Source organism: Talpa occidentalis, unplaced genomic scaffold (genome assembly GCF_014898055.3).
Source record: "Talpa occidentalis isolate TD23 unplaced genomic scaffold, MPIMG_talOcc4v2.1 talOcc4.10, whole genome shotgun sequence".
NCBI classification, from domain to species: domain Eukaryota; kingdom Metazoa; phylum Chordata; class Mammalia; order Eulipotyphla; family Talpidae; genus Talpa; species Talpa occidentalis.
Window position 1 is genome coordinate 6,867,805 of NW_023600993.1, and position 18,902 is coordinate 6,886,706.

The following is an 18,902-nucleotide window of genomic DNA, read 5'->3' on the forward strand; positions in this document are numbered from 1 at the left end:
ACCTTAACTGTGGCATTCCCAGTGGGTTGACCAGGTTGGGGAAAGCTGCGCCCTGTAAGCATCTTACACTCCGGGTACCACCTTGCCTTGTGTCGCTGAGGCTGTTTCTTGGCAAAGCAACATCCTAACCTTGCAATGCAAACACCTAACCCCTAGCTGTTGTTGCCTAGGGAGGAGTTAGGGCTGCAGGTGAAAGGGAGCTTAATCAGGTTCAGTTCTCTACCAAGAGGCCCTGACTATCAGCACTGGAGGATCCCACGCCTTAAAAAACTGCTGAATGTGCTGGAAGCAGCAGACTGGGGATCGTGTAAGGGGGATGGAAAGCTGCCTCCAAACAGCCCAGGCTGGGCACATAGGAGGGCCTGTGCATCACCGCCTTGTACAGCTTGTATAGGCTGCTGTGGTGGCACCAAAATAAGGGGCTAGGAAATTAACCTGAATCCTTTTTTGCATCTGCTGAATCTTCACAAGAACCACATACAGGGCAGCTGTCCCCCAACTCTGCAGATGGAGCTGCTTAGAGCGCTAAGGTCTTTCAATTAAGGGTGTCAGAACCTTGGCCCAAAAGTCAAGTCTCTCCCCCTCTTCTCCAGCTCCAACTGGAGCTGACGGGCCTGGTCTGGGCACCCAAGGCCTTGTTCTCTGCAAAGTTTTCTTTATAAACCACTTCTGAACTCAAGAGTCCACAGATGATCAACAGCAAAAGAACAATCTCTGGGACAAACTGCCTCAATAAGAAACCAAGGAGTAAACGGCAAGGGGGGAATTGCCAGAAGGTGGTTTTATTAACACAACACACGCGCGGGAGCCGGCTACTCGTTCTCCTCGCTGCGCAGCCTGGCATTGGGATTGGTGACGCGGATGGCCAGCTGCGCTGCTCTTTCCACAATGGCTTTGCGGTTCTTGGAGGAGACGTTGTGAGCAATCTCGGCACAGTAAGATCTAGAAGAAAACCAGGATGTGGTAAGGAGCAAGTCAGCCTATAACACGCTGGCGTGTCCCCAGCAACTCCACTGGGGAGGCAACTGATCATGTCATAGCACTAAGCAGAGTGCCAAATGAGACCTGTATGCCCCCCCGTCCTGACCCCCTTGATTCCACGTGCTGAAAGGCTCTTGAGCATGTTCCCCAGTAGTGCCAAAAGCACCCTGCATTGTTCTCCATCACACTGTCACAGCAGCCTGTACATCCAGGGACCACCTCCACTTAAGGAAGACAGGGCCCACTGAGGTGGACATGAATAGTCATGTATTAAGTAACGGACAAGGCCAGGACGACTCAGTCCCAGAGGTTCTCCATCAGCCTGGCTAACATGGCAGATTCAAGGCAGCACTGGGGAGCTTGCACTTGCCAACGAAGCAAGAGCAGAATGCAATAGTTGCATCAAGTCGAGGGCTCTCAGGCCCAGAACACGGCATTTTATAGGTTTTGTCTGTTGAGACAAAATTCAAGTTGCAAGTAACGCTGCCTGAAGCAACCCAGCAGCAGCTGCACCTACGTCTCCTGAAGACTGCTGCGCCAGGCATCGATCTTTCACTGCCAAGGCAACATCAGCCCTGCAAGGAAGTGACTTATGAGATCATCAACAGTGGGTTAAGAAAAGACACTGCGCCTGGAGCCAGAGAGAAGACTGCAGGGAGTGACTAAAGACAGTGGGAGTATATCGGTCCCTCAAGGAACTCTGTAAGGAAGCAAGTTTAACAGTGAGAGACAAGCAAACCCAAAGAATTTGTTTCCTATTCAGAGTAGGCGTATTTTAAAATGTTTCCATAATCTGTTTTTACAACTTATGTTCTCTTAGTCTTCAGCTTTAAAAAAAAAAACCTTATCCATGTGCATTTAATGATGACTGTCCAGTAGCCCCCCCGTCAGCAGGGTGTGTTTTCTGAGACCTGGCCCCAGTGCATGCCTGAAACCAAATAGGGTGGAATCCTATACCAACTGCTTCCCCTCGTACCTACCTACCCACCCACACTATGGCTTACTTTACAAACGACACCGTCACAGGACATGCCACAGTAAATTACATGAATGCAGTCTCAAAATACCTGTTGTATCTAAAGTTCTCAGGCCACTGTTGACTGAAATGCTTAACTGACACTGGAGTGTGAAATGGGGAAGAACTCACAACAGATGGATGTACCCCTTCTGTAAATACCATTTCGAACAAGCTCCTCCGGCTTGGGCATTCCCCACGCAGGACAACCATTTCTGACAGACCCTCTACCTTGTCCTCCTCTTTCCTAGTTTGGCTCTCTGCGCTCTGCAGAACAAGATCCCCGCTCTCCAGCAAAGGAAACTTTTAAAGTCCCCGACAAGCATTCTCTAAGCTCCCAAGAGAAAACCTATCTCCCCAAATGCACCTCCAAGGCACAGCACCCCTGCCAGATGCTCGCACACGCTCACTGCTGCTACCCGCCCCGGCAGCGGGACCCAACTCACTTGTTACACATCAGCAGCACCTCGAGCTCCTTGACGTTGTGCACCAGGAACTTGCGGAAGCCACTGGGCAGCATGTGCTTCGTTTTCTTGTTGCTCCCATAACCAATGTTGGGCATCAAGATCTGGCCCTTGAACCTTCTGCGCACCCTGTTATCAATGCCTCTGGGTTTCCGCCAGTTTCGCTGAAAGAAAACGAGGAGGCAGTTAGCGTCTGCGCAGACAGCCCACTCATCCCTTTTGGGCCCGAGGGGGGCCAAGTGGAAAGGAAATATACCAAGCGGTAGCTGTCTTTGCTTGTATTTTCTGTTGTAAAAAATAGGGGCTCTTGCCCCTGACCACCCGGGATGTAGACATGGATGGAATATGAAGGGCTGTGGAGAGTGAGAGAAGAGCAGTTTCGTTCCTCTTAGGCCCTACAGCTTCTTGCCTGCAAAACACGATCATCTCTCTCTACTGGCCAGTCAGCTGAAACACCTGACACAATATAAGCCTTCTAGAAACCTAGAAACAGTCAGGTGTTCCATGTCACTTAAATTTCAATTTATACAAGCAGCCAGAACATCAACTGTCAGTGAGGCATACTCAGGGAAAAGCAGTGTCTTCAGAGCTTCCACCAATCACAAACCAGGTCACCCACCAAAGGCAATATTCTGACCAGGTGATGTCAGTCGGACAACAGCCTGTTTAGGATCCACTTTCTTCACAGCAACACTGGCTTCCCTCCCAGGGCTTTATACCTTAATTTTGACATAGCGGTCTGACTGGTGCCGGATGAATTTCTTGGTCCTCTTTTTGACGATCTTGGGCTTCCTGAGGGGTCTGAGGGCAGCCATGATGCCTTCGAGAAAGATGCAGACATGGTGTTAAACGAGGGTCCTGGGAGGAGGCTTCCCTGCCCAGCGCTTGAGCACTGTTGCAGAGTGTCTTCCAATCACCAGCTACGGAGCAAGCTGGGAATGGAATGGGTACCTCTGCAGAACTTGCTTTCCCTCCCAATTCCGAAGCTGGCAGAATACTAGCCACTCTCCAGACGCGATCCTGGGAGGTCAGAGCTCCCCCCACCCACTGAGAACCAAGAAAAATGCCAAGGACTGATGGAAAACAAGCCAACCCCGACCACCAAACCATCAGTGTGCCAGGGCAGCAGATCTCACTCCACACCAACTAGTGCATTCTCTTTCAGTTGTGTGAGCCTTGCGCCACCTTGAACCCAAGCCTGAGGTTTTCTCACTCGGAAAATGAAGATGACAGAATGCTTCCAGAGTTGCAGTACCTGAACCTTACCACTCCCCTAGGGTGCTGCAGGTCAGCAATACCTACAAAACTGTATCAGGGTGGTCCCCAGGAAAGGGGGAGGTTCCAGGAAACCTGGAACCTCCCCCTTTCCTGGGGACCACCCTGTTACAAAACCACAAGGTACCTCAAAAAGGCCTCGGGGTCTTTCAGCATTCAGAGATCGGTAGCAACTTAACCCTCCTCGGGGGTGGTACTCCCCAACACCCTTTTATCCTACTGTTAGGGGGAAAAGGCTGTCCTAAAGCTAATGCCATACAGGCTTTGTGGACTCCACCCCCACCCCAGGCCAAGGCCAAAGACACTGGGAACCCCAAATCCCATCACCACCAAAGGGAAGGTGGCTGGGACCTGAGGGTGGGGTGAAGCAGCCAGGTGGGTATAAAGGCAGACACATGGGCTTTGGGGGGGGGAGGGTCCCCCATTTTGGCTCCCTGCCAGCTCGCAGCGTTCGGCCAGCTCCTAAGTGCTTTTTGGGTTGCCAGGTCGGCGGATCGGGTAGGACGCATTAGAGACTTTATTTCCCTATTTTCTCCCTGAGTTGTACATTTTCCTTATTTCCTTTTCCCTTGTAAATAGACCTTTCATGAACCTTCTGTGTGTGCCTGCAGTGGAGTATTCATAAGTCCCTTGCAAGCGCGCGGGTGAGGACCCACAGCCAGGAACCCGCTCAATATCGGGGCTGCCCTATACCAGCACTGCAGACCCCTTCTTGCTCTGGCCGTCCACTTCCTGAGACACAGCAGGCGCCCCATGGGCACAGTCAGCAAACGACCCCTCCCCCCCGGCACCTCGGTCTCCGCCAAGCCAGGGGCGCTCGGAGCCGCGGCCGCAGGACACACGTGGCCGGGCAGGGCCGGAGCACGAGGCGCCCCGAGGACCCGAACCCGGAGCCGTGAGGCCGGGACACCCGGGGGTCGCTCCCGCAGCCTCCACCCGCACCAGAAAACTCCCAGTTTGGCCCCAATCAGCGGCCCGCGCCGCCGGGACCCAAACATGCCGCCCGCAGCTGGGTAGACCAGGCGGCCGCCGCGGGAGGACAAGCGGCCCGAGGCCGAGAACCCTCATTACTGGCCGGGCCATTTCGCTGTCTCGTACGCAATCCAGCTACCCAGCAAGGACAATCCCTACTAAGACAGCCGGGCGGGATGGCAGGCCTCCTCAGGAGAGGCCGCGGAGGCCAGAGAGACATTACAGAGACGCTGATGGAGGACGATTAAGACTCACCGGAAAGGAAGCGGCCGCCACCACCACAGGCAGCGCCGAGTAAGAGAGGAGAGACTGGTGCGCGCAAGGGCTGATGGGACTTAACCTCTGGGTCCTGGAAGGGAAAAGGAGAGTACTTCCGGCTCTTGGCTCTTCAAAGAAAATAAAGACACGTCAGAGAAACAATACTGAAAAATGTCTAGTGCTACGTGTGATTTCGTAGATGTTGATGCAAGCTAGTAGTACAGAAGTTTTCACAGCTGCGCTTGGGACTGCGTAAAAGTAAAAATTCTTTCTTAGCTTCTAGGACCTGGTGGGAGGGGCATTCACTTCCGCCAGAAATTGAAGCCGCTTCCCGGAGGATAATCCAGGTTGTATATTATTTCCGCCCGCGTTTCTTCAACTCCAAAATGCGCCTCCTAGTGGCCAAGAGGGAGCAAAACAGAAACTTCCTAATAATTTCCTCACGTCAATTTAGAGTGAAAAATACGTAGGCTTATTAGGATATAATAGCTGTCATTCAGTGAGGTAGTTCCCACAAGTCTATGATGTAGTCCTGTTTCCCGATTTTACATGTAGAAAGTGAAGTTTGGAGACTGGACTCCAAAACTCACACTTCTAACCACTAGGCTAGGCTGCCTAGTTCTAGATTGTTGTTCTTGGTTTGTTTTGCTTAGCTTTTGTTTTTAAGATGATTGAAAATCAGATTTCAGGAGAAAAAAATAGCCGAGAAAAAAATAGCCACTTGATTCCACAGCTCGAACACAGGTACCATCAGTGATCTCGAGAGGATAAGGTCCAGGGTCATATGGACAAAGAGCTGAGCTGGGTGTGTTGTGAGTTGAATGAGAAGTGAGAAGGGGAGGGAGCCAGTGTTGACAACTCACAAGAGGGTTGAGATTAAAATCCAGTTGTATGTATGTATGATTACTCCACACCGCATGAATTCTGCTTATCCTTCAGCCATGGGAGGCCGGCTGGGATGTGGAGCAGGGAAGCTGCCCCCGCATGATGCCTTTCCTGAAGGTCTTGGTGGGGTAAGGTGAGCTTCGCAGACGAGAGCCTCATGGGCCAGAGAGCATTCCTCCAATTGCAAAAGATTTGGAAGTAGTAACCTAAAAGCTCAGACTTTGGGAGATAAGGGCCACACTCCACTTTCTTTCACAGAGAAGGGCAAAGGGGCACTGCCTGCTGCTGCCCGTGGGCACAGACATCCCAGGATGAGATGTTGGTGGTGCCATGCAGGCATCCCTGTTGACACCCCAAGGAATGTGACTGCCCTCTCCCCCAGCACCAGGCCCCCAGCTTCCCAAACACCCTCTAGCCACAGGTCCTGTTCAAGAAATCACATCAGCTGGGTGATCAGTGAAATCGTAACTCCCACCTGGTTTATTTCAAAAGGGCCAACGTCAGGAGAGGGAAACACTAAAAAATTTTACATCTGCCCTCTGAGACTCTGTTGGTCTGGAGAGAGCTGGCCCCAGGCCACGCCACTGAAGTGTTTTCTTGTGTCTGGTTCTCTGGTCCATGTTTATGACTCTGGGTTGCCAGCAATACTGGCCCCAGGGCCAGGATGGCTGGGTCCAACACCACCAGGGCCGTTCTAGTTGATGTGATACACCTTGCAGGCGTCGTAATAGGCGTAGGTCAGGTAGTTCTTGTTCCTAATGGGCCACCAGTGGTTGGAGTGGTAGGAATAGATGGGGGGCTGACGATGCACACAGCTGAAGAGGGCCAGGCTCCGATCCGTAGTCACAGTGGGCAGGTAGAGCCGCAACTTGTCCAGGAGGTGACCCGGCCAGAAGAAATTGGGGTGAGTTTGCTGTGTAGCATCCAGCCTCTTCATCTGCATCTTCCTGGAGGAGAAGACAGGGAAAATCGTGATGGCAGACAGGCCAGGGCAAGGGTTGCTCCTCAATGGAGCAAACCCACTGTGTCCAGAGTGGAGGTGAAATGAAGGGTCTCAGTATCTCACTCTTGGCTACAGTTCCATGCGGTAGGTTCTGTTATTTTCTCTCCCTTACCCATGGGGTCCCAAGGCCTAGAGAGGCTCAGTGGTGTCCCCAAAGCTACACAGTGAGCACCTGGCTGAGCCCAGTTGACTGCCTCCAAATCCCACTCAGGGATGCCCCATCTGATCTGTACATTTTAATGTGTGTTCAGAAAATATCTTCTGGAGCCAGCTGGGTTCAAATCCCTACCCTGCCACTGCTAAGTGGGTGAGAGATATTTAACCTGTGTGTGCCTCAGTTTCCTCTTTTGTAAAACAGGTGACTAAGAGGTGCTAAGAGTAACTTTGTAGAATTACTATGAGATCAAACAAGGCAACAGAGGGACAACTCATGGAGCAGTGTCCGCCTGGCACCAAGGCACCCCCAACACTGCGACATGCAGAGACCCAGGCGCATGCTCCGGGGTGAAGCCAGACCCAGTCCCCCTGCCAGACTTAGATGATTATTACACACCTGACAAATTCCTCAAACTCCTTAAATTGTATCTTCTTGAATTTCCTTGGTGATCTCCTAGTGGAGAAAGAGGGGTATCTTACCAGGAGAAGGGAAATCCAGGTTGATAGGGCTTCGGGAAATAGATCGGGGGTTTCCAGGAGTGGGCACATCTGAATCTAAACCAGAGTTCTGAAAGGAGAATTTATTCTGCCTGGGGTGGGAAGCTGACTCTGTCCCCCCAGGCTCCGGTGGAACACCCAGCAGGCTGGGGGCTCTAGAATGCCGGGTCCTCATCAGTAAGGCCAACGTGGTCATCGACCAGGGCTTATAACCTGCTGACTGGGTGACTTTGGACAAGTCTCTTCCCCTGTGGGGGTTTCTCATCTGCTAGAATAGGACTTCCCAACCAGGGCAGAATCCAGCTTGAAGACAAGGGTGGTGAAAACACACTCTCCAGAGCTGGGCCTGTGAGAACCACTAGTCAGCCACGGCACTCTCTCAGGAAGCCTGCGCTGGCCTGGGGTAGGACACGACAGCCTGGGCATGTCCCAGCCCTGCAGCTGAGGGGCCAGCAGCCGGGCAGGAGGCAGAGGGCAGGGGAGAAAGCTGGCCTGACACTCAGCTGGTCCAGCTTCTTAGCGTCTTCCTCGAGGGGCGGCAGCCTGGGCTGGGCCACTTTCAGGCGGCTGATCTTCTTGGAGTCCAAATAGTAGCCTCCTGGCTGGCGGATGGGGCGCACCTCATCCTGCTGGAGGATGATCTTGTCTCCGGGGTAGAGCAGCGCTGTGAACAGCAAAAGGAGCATGCCTGTCAGCCAGGCTCCTCCCTGCCCCAGCCTTGGGGGCAGAGGGTTGTTTTTTTTTGTTTTTTTTTTTTAAGATTTATTTATTTATGCATACAAAAGCTGGGGTGCAGGCCAGAAGTGTGAGGGGGGTGAGAGGATTCACCAGAGACAGAGTAGGGAACAGAACAGGCCAATTTACTGAAACACACTGCTGAGGGGAGCAGCGGGCGAGACAGGAGAGGTCTGCCGTGCCATGTGGGTAACTCCCTGGCCGGGGATCGAACTCATGCTGCAGTGGCTGCAGGTAGCTTTGTCGGTTGTGTCTTAACCCCTTGTGCCACCAGGGAGGCCCCCTTGGTTTGGTTTTTTAATAAATTAACCTTTATGTTCAAAAGGATTTTTTTCTTATATACATTATTTTTAACCTTTTGTGATTGTTGATTCATCGCAAGTTGCTGAAAAAGCTCAGAGACTCCCTCAGACCCGGTCCCCCCTCCATGGTGAAGTGGCGTAGAGCCTGGTGTGGAAATGGGGTGGGCAAGGGACTGGTGTGGGAAGTGGGGCGGCAGGGGACTGCTGACTGGACTACAGATGAGGGAACGTGTTTACAAGCAGGTGAGCACTGCCCCAGGCCCTGCACTGTTAGGATGGGGCAGGCCACTGCAGGGCATCCTGCTGGGGGGCCCCTGGGGGAGTAGAGGATGATGCCTGACCCCTAGTTCAACTCACTTTCCTCCTTGTCTTGAATCAGTCTCACAGATACCCTTGGGAGACATTTCTCAGTGCAGAGCATAAAAAAACAACACAGGGCCAGGGGCTCCATCTTCCTGCAACTGCTGAACAGCACTTTTCACACTCAGTCCTCTCCTGTTCTAGGAAGTGATGGAAGGTTCCACTCCAGGTTATTAGCGTTGGTTATTTGGGAGCAAGAAAGTACAGGTGAGAAGGGAAGAGAGGGAAGGGAAGATAGATGGCATCAACATTTTTTTAAAAGTATTTCATGATTTTCGGGCCTCCCCTGGTGGCGCAGCGGTTGACTGCTGGGCTGCAAAGCTGCCCACAGCCTCTGCAGCGCCAGTTCGATCCCCAGCTGCCTGCGAGGGTCCCACATGGCGCGCAGACCTCTCCTGCCGCCCGCTGCTCCCCTTAGCAGTGTATTTCGTCAGTCTGCCTGCTCTGCTCCCCGCTCTGGCTCTGGTGAATTCTCTCTCCCTCCCGCGCTTCTGACTGTACCCAGTGCTTGCATAAATAAATGAATCTTAAAAAAAAAAAAAAGTATTCATGATTTTCTTAAATTATGTTAAATACTTTATATCTATATGTATATATATACATACACACCTTAAATATATATACACTTAAACATACATGTATCTTAAATATATACACACTTGATATATATACACTTAAACATATAAATGTACCTTAAATACATATCTATACCTTAAATATATATACTTGATTTAAAAATAATTTACCTAAATATTTTGTGTAAATGGAAAAGAACAAGCGTTATGAAAAGGATAGTCAATAAAATATTAATGGTGGCCTATTCAGGCTGGGGAATTTATATTTCTATATTTTTCCAAAAAGTTTAAGTGGGCGAGTTTTACCTGTAAAATCAGGAGGAGGAAAATAATAGAGCCGTGGAGAGGCATCTACCCCAAGCTCACAAGAGCGTGAGGTCTGGACCCTGAGCCCAACACACCAGGCTGTCGCCATGACTTCAGATTCAGCCTCCTCTTCCCAGGGCCCCCGCCACAGGCCCCCGGGGCGGGGAAGGACATGCCTCCCCCTCACTTAGTCTCTGGGTCCTCAAGGCCTCTTGCCCAGGGTCAGCCACCAAGCCCTCACCTTTCATCAGGATGTCCTCCGTCAGCGGGAGGCCGTAGGACTCACAGAGCCTCCAGCACTGCAGGTAGACCAGGAAGGTGTCCCGGCGGGCGATGTTGATGAGCTCCCCCATCTCCCCGCTCATGGTGCTCGGCAGGCAGTGGTCGTCCACCTGCTTGACGCCGCTGCGCACCACGCGGCACTGCTCCGAGTAGTCGATGTTGGGCTGGGGCATCTGTGGGCAGCAGAGGGAGCACACCCGGTGTACACACGGTGTGCAATGGGTCCAGTGTGGAGCACAGGTGCACCCCAAGTCCATACTTATAAGTTATAATAGATACAGTAGGATGTGAGATGTATGCCCCACATACATATTCACACACACGGCAGAGGCTTCCACTTGAAAACTCACACTCAAATGTTTGGCTGTGTGCAAATTGAAAGCAGGTGCAGCCGTCTGTGGCTTTGAGATTTAGGATGGCAAAGCCAGGTAGAAGGATCTGGGGAATGTGGAGCCACCTCTGGCTTTTTAAGCTTCTAACACTAGAATTAGCAAAGTACAGCTCAGAGCAACATCTGGCCCATCACATGTTTTTATGGAGTGTTATTGGAACCCACTCACACACACTCACACACTCACGTGTCGTCTGTGACGGCTTTCACCCCACGGCATAGGACCCTGACCATGGGGCCAGCCAGGCCGAAGACATTTCCTATCTGGCGTGTCCTATAGGAAAAGTCTGCAGTACTTGCTCTAGCATTCTGGGTTTTCTGGTCAAACAACTGAATCATATCTTAGTTGATATTACGCTTGCCAACACCTGACCTTTTATTATATATATGAATATATTATATATGTATCCATATGTGAAATATTTATATGTGGCACCTGAATACCAACTGCCTCCCTAACCAGACTCTCAGTTTCCCAAGGACAGGAGGGCACACATGGGCTCCCGTTTAATATTTATTGGATGAATTAATTCACATCATCCATCCTTCCTTCACTGAGCATGTCTTTCTGGAATGCCTGCTCAGGGCTGGCCCTGTGCCAGGTGCCTGGATTCCAGCTGTGATGAAGCTGCAGTCCTGGTCTCAGGATGCAAAGTCATCTTTACAAAATGGGGAGAGGAACACTGCGCTTCCAGACACACCTTCTTATTTCCTCTTCCAAGCAGCCTTGTGACGCAGGCACTGTTCTTATCATACAGAGGAGGGAAGGAGGCTCAGAGAGGAAAAGTAGCTCCCTCCCCAGAACCCTCCCCCTAGAAGATGTTGGTGGGGTGGCCCTGCAAATTGGCCCCTACCCCCTTGTCATACCTTGAGCCGCCGCTTCCTCTCCCGGTACCGCTTGCCAACATCCTCCATCTCCTCCAGGGTCAGTGGCCGAGACTCTTTCTCCACGTTGACCACAGGCACGGTCAGCAGGTCCATCTTGGGAGGCTCCGGGGCTACATCAACCTGCTTCTTGGGTGAACTGCATAAAGCTTTGACCTTGGCAGATCTATAATCTGGGGTGGGAGGGACAGAGGGGGGATAAAAGATGCCGGGCACCCTCTGCTCACTTCCCACGTGTCCATCCGTGTCATCTGAGATGCATCTTGAAACTGTCCCTTTCTCTGTCTCCACTGTGGCCTCTTCCCTCACCCATACCACGACCCCAGCCTCCCTGATGCCATTCTCATTCCCTGCATCCTGTCCCCACCACCTAGCACATAGGACCTTTTAGAAAATTAAACCAAGTCATCTCTTTCCCCTGCTTAAAACTCTCCACTGCCTCCCCCTCTCTAATTCCAGGTTAGACTAAAACCCAGAATCTTCTCCCAGGTCTGCAAGTTTCTGCAGCATCTGAACTTGCTGCCCTCCCACCCGACCCACCTCCTACTATTCACCCTCAAGAGCTCCATCCAGCCACCCTAACTTTTTTCTGTCCTGAAGACTATCCTGAAAACTATCCGGGCGTTTGCACTTCCTGCTCCAGACTGGCTCCTCATCACTCAGGTGTTTGCTTCAAAGGGGTGCTTTCCCTGACTCCGCCTGCTCCCCGCCCCCAGCACACTGTCCTATTGTCTTTAAAGCACTGGTCACTGGACATCATCTTGGTTATCCCTTTACATGGATGGCCACCAAAGGCAAGGGCACTGGCTTCTTTACTGCTGTTTCCAGAAGTGTGCTTAGCATCAGGAGGTGCTCAACAGCGCTCCGAACGAATGAAAGAACCCCATCGCCCCTGCTCAGCCCCCATTGTCCGGGCTGAGATGAAATCCTGGCCCTGCCACCTTCTGGTTTTGAGACCGTGGCCAGGCGGCTCAGCCTCTCTGAGGTTCAGTTTCAGAGTGTGAAGCATAGCCCTCACCTCTGGGGTTTTGAAGGATCGACTGAGCTAATGCTTCAGGGAACGCTGCCCCACCTTCAGAGGGCACCCCCAATACTACCATCTTTGCTCCTCTGAGCCAGGCATTCAGACTCTTGGCACTGCTGCCCCTTTAGGCAACACAAGAGACACCCAGGGTAGAGAACTAGTGGGAATGTTGAGATACCTGCACTTGGCTTTGAGTTTATTAGTACTCATAAATAACAGGTGCCGCTACCTGGCTGCACACGTGCATCACCGTGCACGGGGTCACTTACCAGATGACTCACAGCCCACTTAGAGGATAATGCTGAGCTTTATCCTTTGGTGATGCATAATAAAAAGGCAAAAGGAGGATGGAGGTGGGGGAAGCGTGCCCAAATCAAGGTGACTGAGGATGAGCTGGGCTCTGGGACATTAATAATGGAGGGGGAGGCAGTTGGGGGGCTGGGGTTCCCTGAGACTCTGAGAAGGGTAGGAAATTCATGTGCTGAGCTGCAGGCGTGGCTTGGCCAACATAGTCAGGCAGGGTTGGGAACACGCTCAGGGAGTGAGCCCAGCTGCCTCCCACCATGCCCCCTCCCACGATGGGGATGTGGAGGCATGGGGTGGGGGTGAGAGGTTTGGGGGGTGGGATGGGCACATACTCCGTTTTGTAGCTGGCAGGGTGCTTTTCTGTTCATCCAGATACCACTTCTTGTAGGTGCTTTCCAGGACATCTGCCGTGATGGTGTTTTTCTTCCCCAGGGAGCTAAGATAGATCACAACGTCCTCCACCTCCTGGTATTTCAGAGGGACTCCAAACTGAGGGGACAGGCCAAGGACAGCAGGCGCCAGTCCAGGATCCCTGGGCCTTGCCCGCAGCCCCGCAGCCCCTCGCCTTCCAGTCTCACTCACAACCGCCCCAAATCACACCCAAGGGCTGCTTCCTGGCCCTAGCACTGGCTCACTCGCCGCCTTTCCTCAGGCATCCCCCGCTTCCAAGTCATCCCATCCCTTCCAAGTCAGTCCAGACACATCATCATTTCTGCAGAAATGTTCCTTCCCCTTCTGGTCCCCGCCCCCTCCACACCAGTCCAGTGACAGCTTTCCCATGCCGGAACCAGGCAGGAACACGGGGCCTCCCTCAACGGCAGGAAAATGGGGCCAGGCCACAACACCCGTGACTCTCTTAATGATGGCGGCAGTGTCAGAGGAGAGTAATGCTGGTCAGCCACAGCAAAGGAAAGCTCGTCCTGTTCTGCAGCTTCCGACCGTAGTCATAGTTCACCGAGCTGCCTTTACGGCCAAAACTCTCCTGGTGCTAAAGGTTTCAAAAGGATTTAATCTTTTTAGTTATTGATGATTAAAGGCGCCTCAGCTTTTTGTCATTGTTAAGGCTCTGGGAGCTTGTTCAAACATTTCCATGTCCTAAAACCAGAGTGGGAAAACTGGTGATGATTTAAAACCCTAAAACCAGCTTCCTAGAGGCAGATTAAAAGGTATCTTGATTCAAAAGATATGAAAGTTTAGACTTTCACATGTCCAGAGGGCTGGACTGTGGGTCTCTCTTTTCTGTCCTGCCAGGATCACCCAGGCCTCGCTGGCTGCCCCACTCCCCCTGCTTCCTTGTTCCTAAATGCGGCTGGGGGGACTGAGGAACTAGATTTAAAGGCCCAGCTCTCTGTGTGCTCAGTTCTGGAGTCTGATGGACAAGATGTTCATTCCCCAAGCAATTCGCCAGTGATGGGTGGACTCAGCACACTTGTCCCTCTGGTAGGACCTTTCAAGCTCAGATGGGTACGCGGGCGGTTTGGGGGCCTGATGTGGCTGCAAGTTAAGCCACATTTTTCCATCTGACTTTATGAGTAATGAGGTTGATAGTTTGGGGCCCCTGCATACTTTTAAGTGGGTTCAGAACCTGGGGAGGAGGAAGCACTGGGGGACCAGTGGGGAGCAGTGTGGGAACAGTCCTCCCTACTGAGGCCAGCCTGGAAGGGGGGGTACACTTACCGTCTTCAGAGCCAGAAAGAACTCCTCCCTGGAGATCTGATTCTCAGCCCGCACCACCTTGTGAAATAGCTCCATGATCTTGACCTTGCGGCTGCGCACATAGGAGTAGAAGGCGAACAGGGCTGGGGGCTGGGGCAGCTGGAGCTGGGGGACGGATCGGTGGAGTAATCGGGTACTTTTCTTCTGAAAGAGGTGAGGCGGGGGTTAGGAAAGAGTTCAGGGGAGACAGGCCAAGGGACATGATCCCCAGAATTAGAGAGAAGTGGGAAAGAGGCAGGCTGAGCAGCAATCTGCAGACAACAGGATGGAGGCCAAAGAGCTGGGAGTCGGGGTGACTGTGTTCTGCTGCAGAAAGCCCGGGGGACTTTGCTTCTCTGGGCCGTGGTTTTTCCAGGGGAAACAAGAGGTTTGGACAACATGAGAACTAAAATTCCATTCCCATCCACATCCTTCCTTGTTACCCCATAAGTATCTATGCCCAGTGGGCTCTTGTTGCTCTAAAACGCACCCCTGGGCCTTCCTGGTTGCGCAGGGGTTAAGGACAGCACTATCAAGCTATCGCCAGCCACTCAGCATGAGTTTGATCCCCGGCCAGGGAGCTATCCACATGGCGCAGCAGACCTCTCCTGTTTCCCCCTGCTCCCCTCAGCAGTGTATTTCAGTAGATCTGCCTGTTCTGCTCCCCACTCTGTAAGATATAACCACAAATTCTTCAGCTCTCCTCCTTTCGAAGGATTCTCACTACCCTGGAGAGTGGACTGTACTTAGTGGCTTGTTTCTCACACAGGGAATGTGGTGGAAGCCATTGTGTGGAGCTTTGGAAACCGAGACCTCCTGAGATGAGGTCAGAGAAGGTGTTGCAGCCTCCTCTTCAGTCTGTCCACTGAGGGGCTGCCAACCGCTCCGGGTGAGAACCCGCAAGCAGCCTGGAAGAGACCCACGTGGGAGGAAGCGAGGCCGAGCCACGAGTCATGAGAGGGCAGCTTGGGAGTGGAGCCTCCTGCTCAGTCAAGCTTCAGAGGCTCAGGCAGGACCTACATCTTTAGATGAGAATGAGGCTGAGCCCCCCAGCTGATGATTAAAAGATGGTTCTAATTGCCAGAAAGGAGTCATGGGTGGGCAGAGTAAGAGAAGAGTGGGAAGTTTAGGGGCCTGATGTGGCTCCCAGCCTGCTGACCCAGAGGCCGCCAGAGTAAATAGTGGCTGCTTGCCATGCTCCAGGGACGTGTGCTAGGCAGAAGTGGACCACTAGCGCTCCTCCTTTTCATGACTTCTGTCTGCTCCAACATGAAATGGGGTGAACCCACCCCACCTTGCCCCAGACACCCTCAGTGTTGTCATCTGGCAGAAGGGGCTGGTCACCTTGGTCGCCTTGGTGAAAGGGATGACGGTCAGGGGCTTCTCCAGCGGGACCTGCTGCTTCCTGCGGAGCCTGTTTAGAACCTTGGCCTCAGAAGGTGTCAGGCTGGCCTTGTTCTGCAGCCACTTCTTTGCGTCGCCAAATGATTCCAGGTTCTGCCGAAGCTTCAGCCTCTGGCTCATCCAGGTCCTCATGTCTTCCCGCGGTTCTTGGGAATCCTCCACTTCCAGGGCTTTGAATGTGGGGGTGGGCTGTGGGGCAGCCTGGGGCTGGAGCATGGGAGGGACGGGCATCTGGCCCTTCTTCGGAGGCAAGATGATGATCCGCCGGCGGCTCTTGGGCAGGCAGAAGTTCTCCTGCTTGAACTGCTTGAAGCAGTGAGCGATGACCAGTTCAGGGTCGAAGACAGGGTCTTCGCTGGCATTCTTGCTGTCTTCATCGAGAGAGTCCCTGGACGGGCACAGCCCTTGGGGGAAGAAGGTTAGAAGGTGAATGCCTTTCAGGAAGACAGCTAATGGATCGAGAAGGGAAAATGCTTTAGCACCCGGCTGGGCTGCAGGCACCCAGGTTCCAGGCTTCATCATTGATGATAAAGATAATGACAAAGATAATGACATCCAAGCAGATGGGCAGGCACTACGCTACAGGCTTTGTATGCTCTCTCTTGTTTAATCTCCTCAAACTCTTCTCTTACTCTACCCACCCACGACTCCTTTCTGGCAATTAGAACCATCTTTTAAAAAGCCTTACTAACTGGTCGGATCCTCCGGGCAGTGGAGCGGTTAATAAAGAGCAGAGGCTCTGGAGCCGGAATGCTCGGGTCTGGGCCTGGCTCTGCTGCTGACTGGCCGCACCATCTCCGGCAAGTGCCCTATCTTCTCCATGCCTCAGTTTCTTCCCATGTAAAATGGGGATAATGCTGACACCTACCTGGTTGAGTGGTGCTGTGTAGAATCAGTCCATCCAGAGTTGCTCTGTTCATATTAAATGCACTGTTATCCTTTTCTTTTTTTTTTTTTTTTTTTATGGGACCCTCGCTGGTGGCCGGGGAGCAGCCGGGGATCGAACTGGCGCTGCAGAGGCTGCGGGCAGCCTCACAACCCAGCGCTCAAATGCTGTGCCACCAGGGGAGGCCCTATTCTTTTTTTAATATGCTCACCGTACCTATTTAAAAATTTTCCATGCCTTTAAAATCAGTCGCATGACCCTCCCTCGCAAACCCTGCCCACCTCATCACTCACCTGTTCTTCCTTACCGCGGCCCAGACTGTGTACCCGATCCCAGCAGCCTCCACTGACCACAGTCCCCGCTAGCCTGGGCTGCTCCCCCTCACCATGCCACCTTTGGCTGGACATTTGGAACATCTCCAGATCTTATCTCCCTGCTCACTCCCCACACCCAGTGTCCCCCTTTGCTGATACTCCCAACCCCATCACTGGGGTGGCTGGATTCGTGCCATCTTTCTGTCTTGTCGCCTCTGACTCTCCTGTCTCTCATCTCCATGACACGCAAACCACCAGCGCTTGCCAACCTCTGGCAGGCTGTTTCTGGAGCGCTTCCCTCCCCCTCCTGATCTGCAGAATAACTTGGATTCTTGAAGCCAGGGGAAGGAATGCTTCCCAGGCCTTGGACCAGTTCCTCCCCAGCCGCCCCATTCAGCAACCTCCTACTCTGGGTGCCCCCCCTGGACCCAGCATTCACTTCCTCTTATCTGCAATTTCCCTTTATTTGTCTGGCTTCACCTCTGAGGTTGCAGGGCTTTGCCAAGGATTTGCCCCACCATGCTATCGCTGGGAGTCTGAAAACACTGTCTTCGCCCCCCTGTCTCTTCTCCTGCACCAGCACATTCAAAACGCAGGCTACGTGCCAGTCTGGACACCTTTGCGGGGCACACCTCTAGTCACAAGCCACAGCCCCTAGACCTCCTCCTCCAGCCCAGCCCTGGAACTATGAGAAAGGCGCGGACCTGCCCCACCCCGCATTCCCTAGCAACCCTCAGGCAGAGGGGAGACTGCATAATGAGAGAGTCGTCCTGCCTGCACCCCTCCTGCAGGCGTCTGCCCGGATCGGAGGGCGTCCTGGAGGCGGCGCTGCTCCCCAGGAGCTTACCGATTAGTGACAAGATCAGAGCCTTGTGTTTTTCAGCGGAATCGATTTCCATGGCGCTGGGAGTGGGTGTGGAAGACGATCCTAACTGCGTTTGCTTGGCGAGGGTGTCAAGGTATGGGAAAAGTTCATTCCAGGTTTTTCGAGAGATGAACAACTCGCAGTGCTTAGAAGCCTCCTGTTGCCAGGACTACGGACGCCCCGCCCGTGCCCGTAGGAGGCGAGCGGAGGCTGCTGCGCCCCGGAGCCGCACTCGGGCTGGGAAATCGTCGCCAGGCCGCGCAGAGTCCCGGGCTGGCGAAACACAGGATTTCTCAGTTTGCGCCAGTGGACCGTGAATCTGGAGTCATGAAGCCCTGGTTTTCTGGTAAACCGTAGGAACTCCTGTGGGTCTTGGCGTTCTCTTTAAAGACCAGGCCCTGACTCCTCAGGAGTGGCTGTGGGAAGCCAGGTGAGTGTAGGAAGCCAGGTGAGTGCCAGCCCAAGGGAGGCTGTGTTTTTTGGCACCATTTGCCGCTATAACAGGGAGCCACGAAGTTAAGGACCTCGAGGACCCTGAGAAGCGAGTATTAGAACAAATACTTGAAAGGTCCATCAGCTTAATGAATGGATAAATTAAATGTGGGCTAGTCAATGGAATATTATTTAGTCATAAAAAGAGATAAAGTAGTGGCATGTGCTGCAATACAGATATTTAAATATAATTATCTTGAAAATATTAAGGTGAAAGAAGCCAGACACTAAAGGCCACATTTTAATGATTCTATTTATAAGAAATGTCCAGAACAGGCACTGTTATCTATAGACTCAGAAAGTCGTTTAGTAGTTGTCAGATACTGGAGAGAGGAGCCATTGGGATTGACTGCTAACAGGTGCAAGACTTCTTTTTTGGAATGATGAAAATGTGTTGAAATTAGTGATGATGCTTGTGCAATATAGTGAATGTGCTAGAAATCACTGAACTGTACACTTTAAAAGTGCTTAAATGATGAATTTTATGGTCTGGGAATTTTGCCTCAATGCAGAGTGTTTTGGGTTTTTTTTTAAGATTTATTTATTTATGTATACAAGAACTGGGGTACAGGC

The 18,902-nt window shown here is 52.3% G+C and overlaps 2 protein-coding genes and 1 non-coding gene across 4 annotated transcripts; all 3 read right to left on the reverse strand.

Moving 5' to 3' along the window:
- Positions 1–787: 787 nt before the first annotated feature.
- Positions 788–5,022, reverse strand: RPL32 (ribosomal protein L32). The gene is made up of 4 exons (XM_037523243.2): positions 4,963–5,022; positions 3,180–3,280; positions 2,443–2,624; positions 788–942 (listed from the first exon to the last, which is right to left on the reverse strand). Exons 2-4 carry the CDS (start codon positions 3,273–3,275, stop codon positions 813–815), a joined length of 408 nt encoding a protein of 135 aa, XP_037379140.1. The 5' UTR covers positions 3,276–3,280; positions 4,963–5,022; the 3' UTR covers positions 788–812.
- LOC119237762 (small nucleolar RNA SNORA7) lies at positions 3,351–3,490 on the reverse strand. The gene has a single exon (XR_005123407.1). It is a non-coding gene; the product is annotated as a small nucleolar RNA SNORA7 (small nucleolar RNA).
- Positions 5,023–6,272: 1,250 nt separating the features above from the next.
- Positions 6,273–17,989, reverse strand: EFCAB12 (EF-hand calcium binding domain 12). Of its 2 annotated transcripts, none has more exons than XM_054698775.1 (9): positions 17,820–17,989; positions 15,713–16,176; positions 14,351–14,494; positions 13,006–13,162; positions 11,326–11,516; positions 10,027–10,240; positions 8,012–8,171; positions 7,407–7,463; positions 6,273–6,797 (listed from the first exon to the last, which is right to left on the reverse strand). In XM_054698775.1, the coding sequence occupies exons 1-9, from the start codon at positions 17,869–17,871 to the stop codon at positions 6,545–6,547; spliced, it is 1,692 nt and encodes a 563-aa protein (XP_054554750.1). In that variant the 5' UTR covers positions 17,872–17,989; the 3' UTR covers positions 6,273–6,544. The 2 variants fall into 2 exon arrangements, with proteins under 2 accessions (XP_054554750.1, XP_037379150.1); XM_037523253.2 differs by having other exon boundaries at positions 14,351–14,533.
- Between the last annotated feature and the right edge of the window lie 913 nt (positions 17,990–18,902).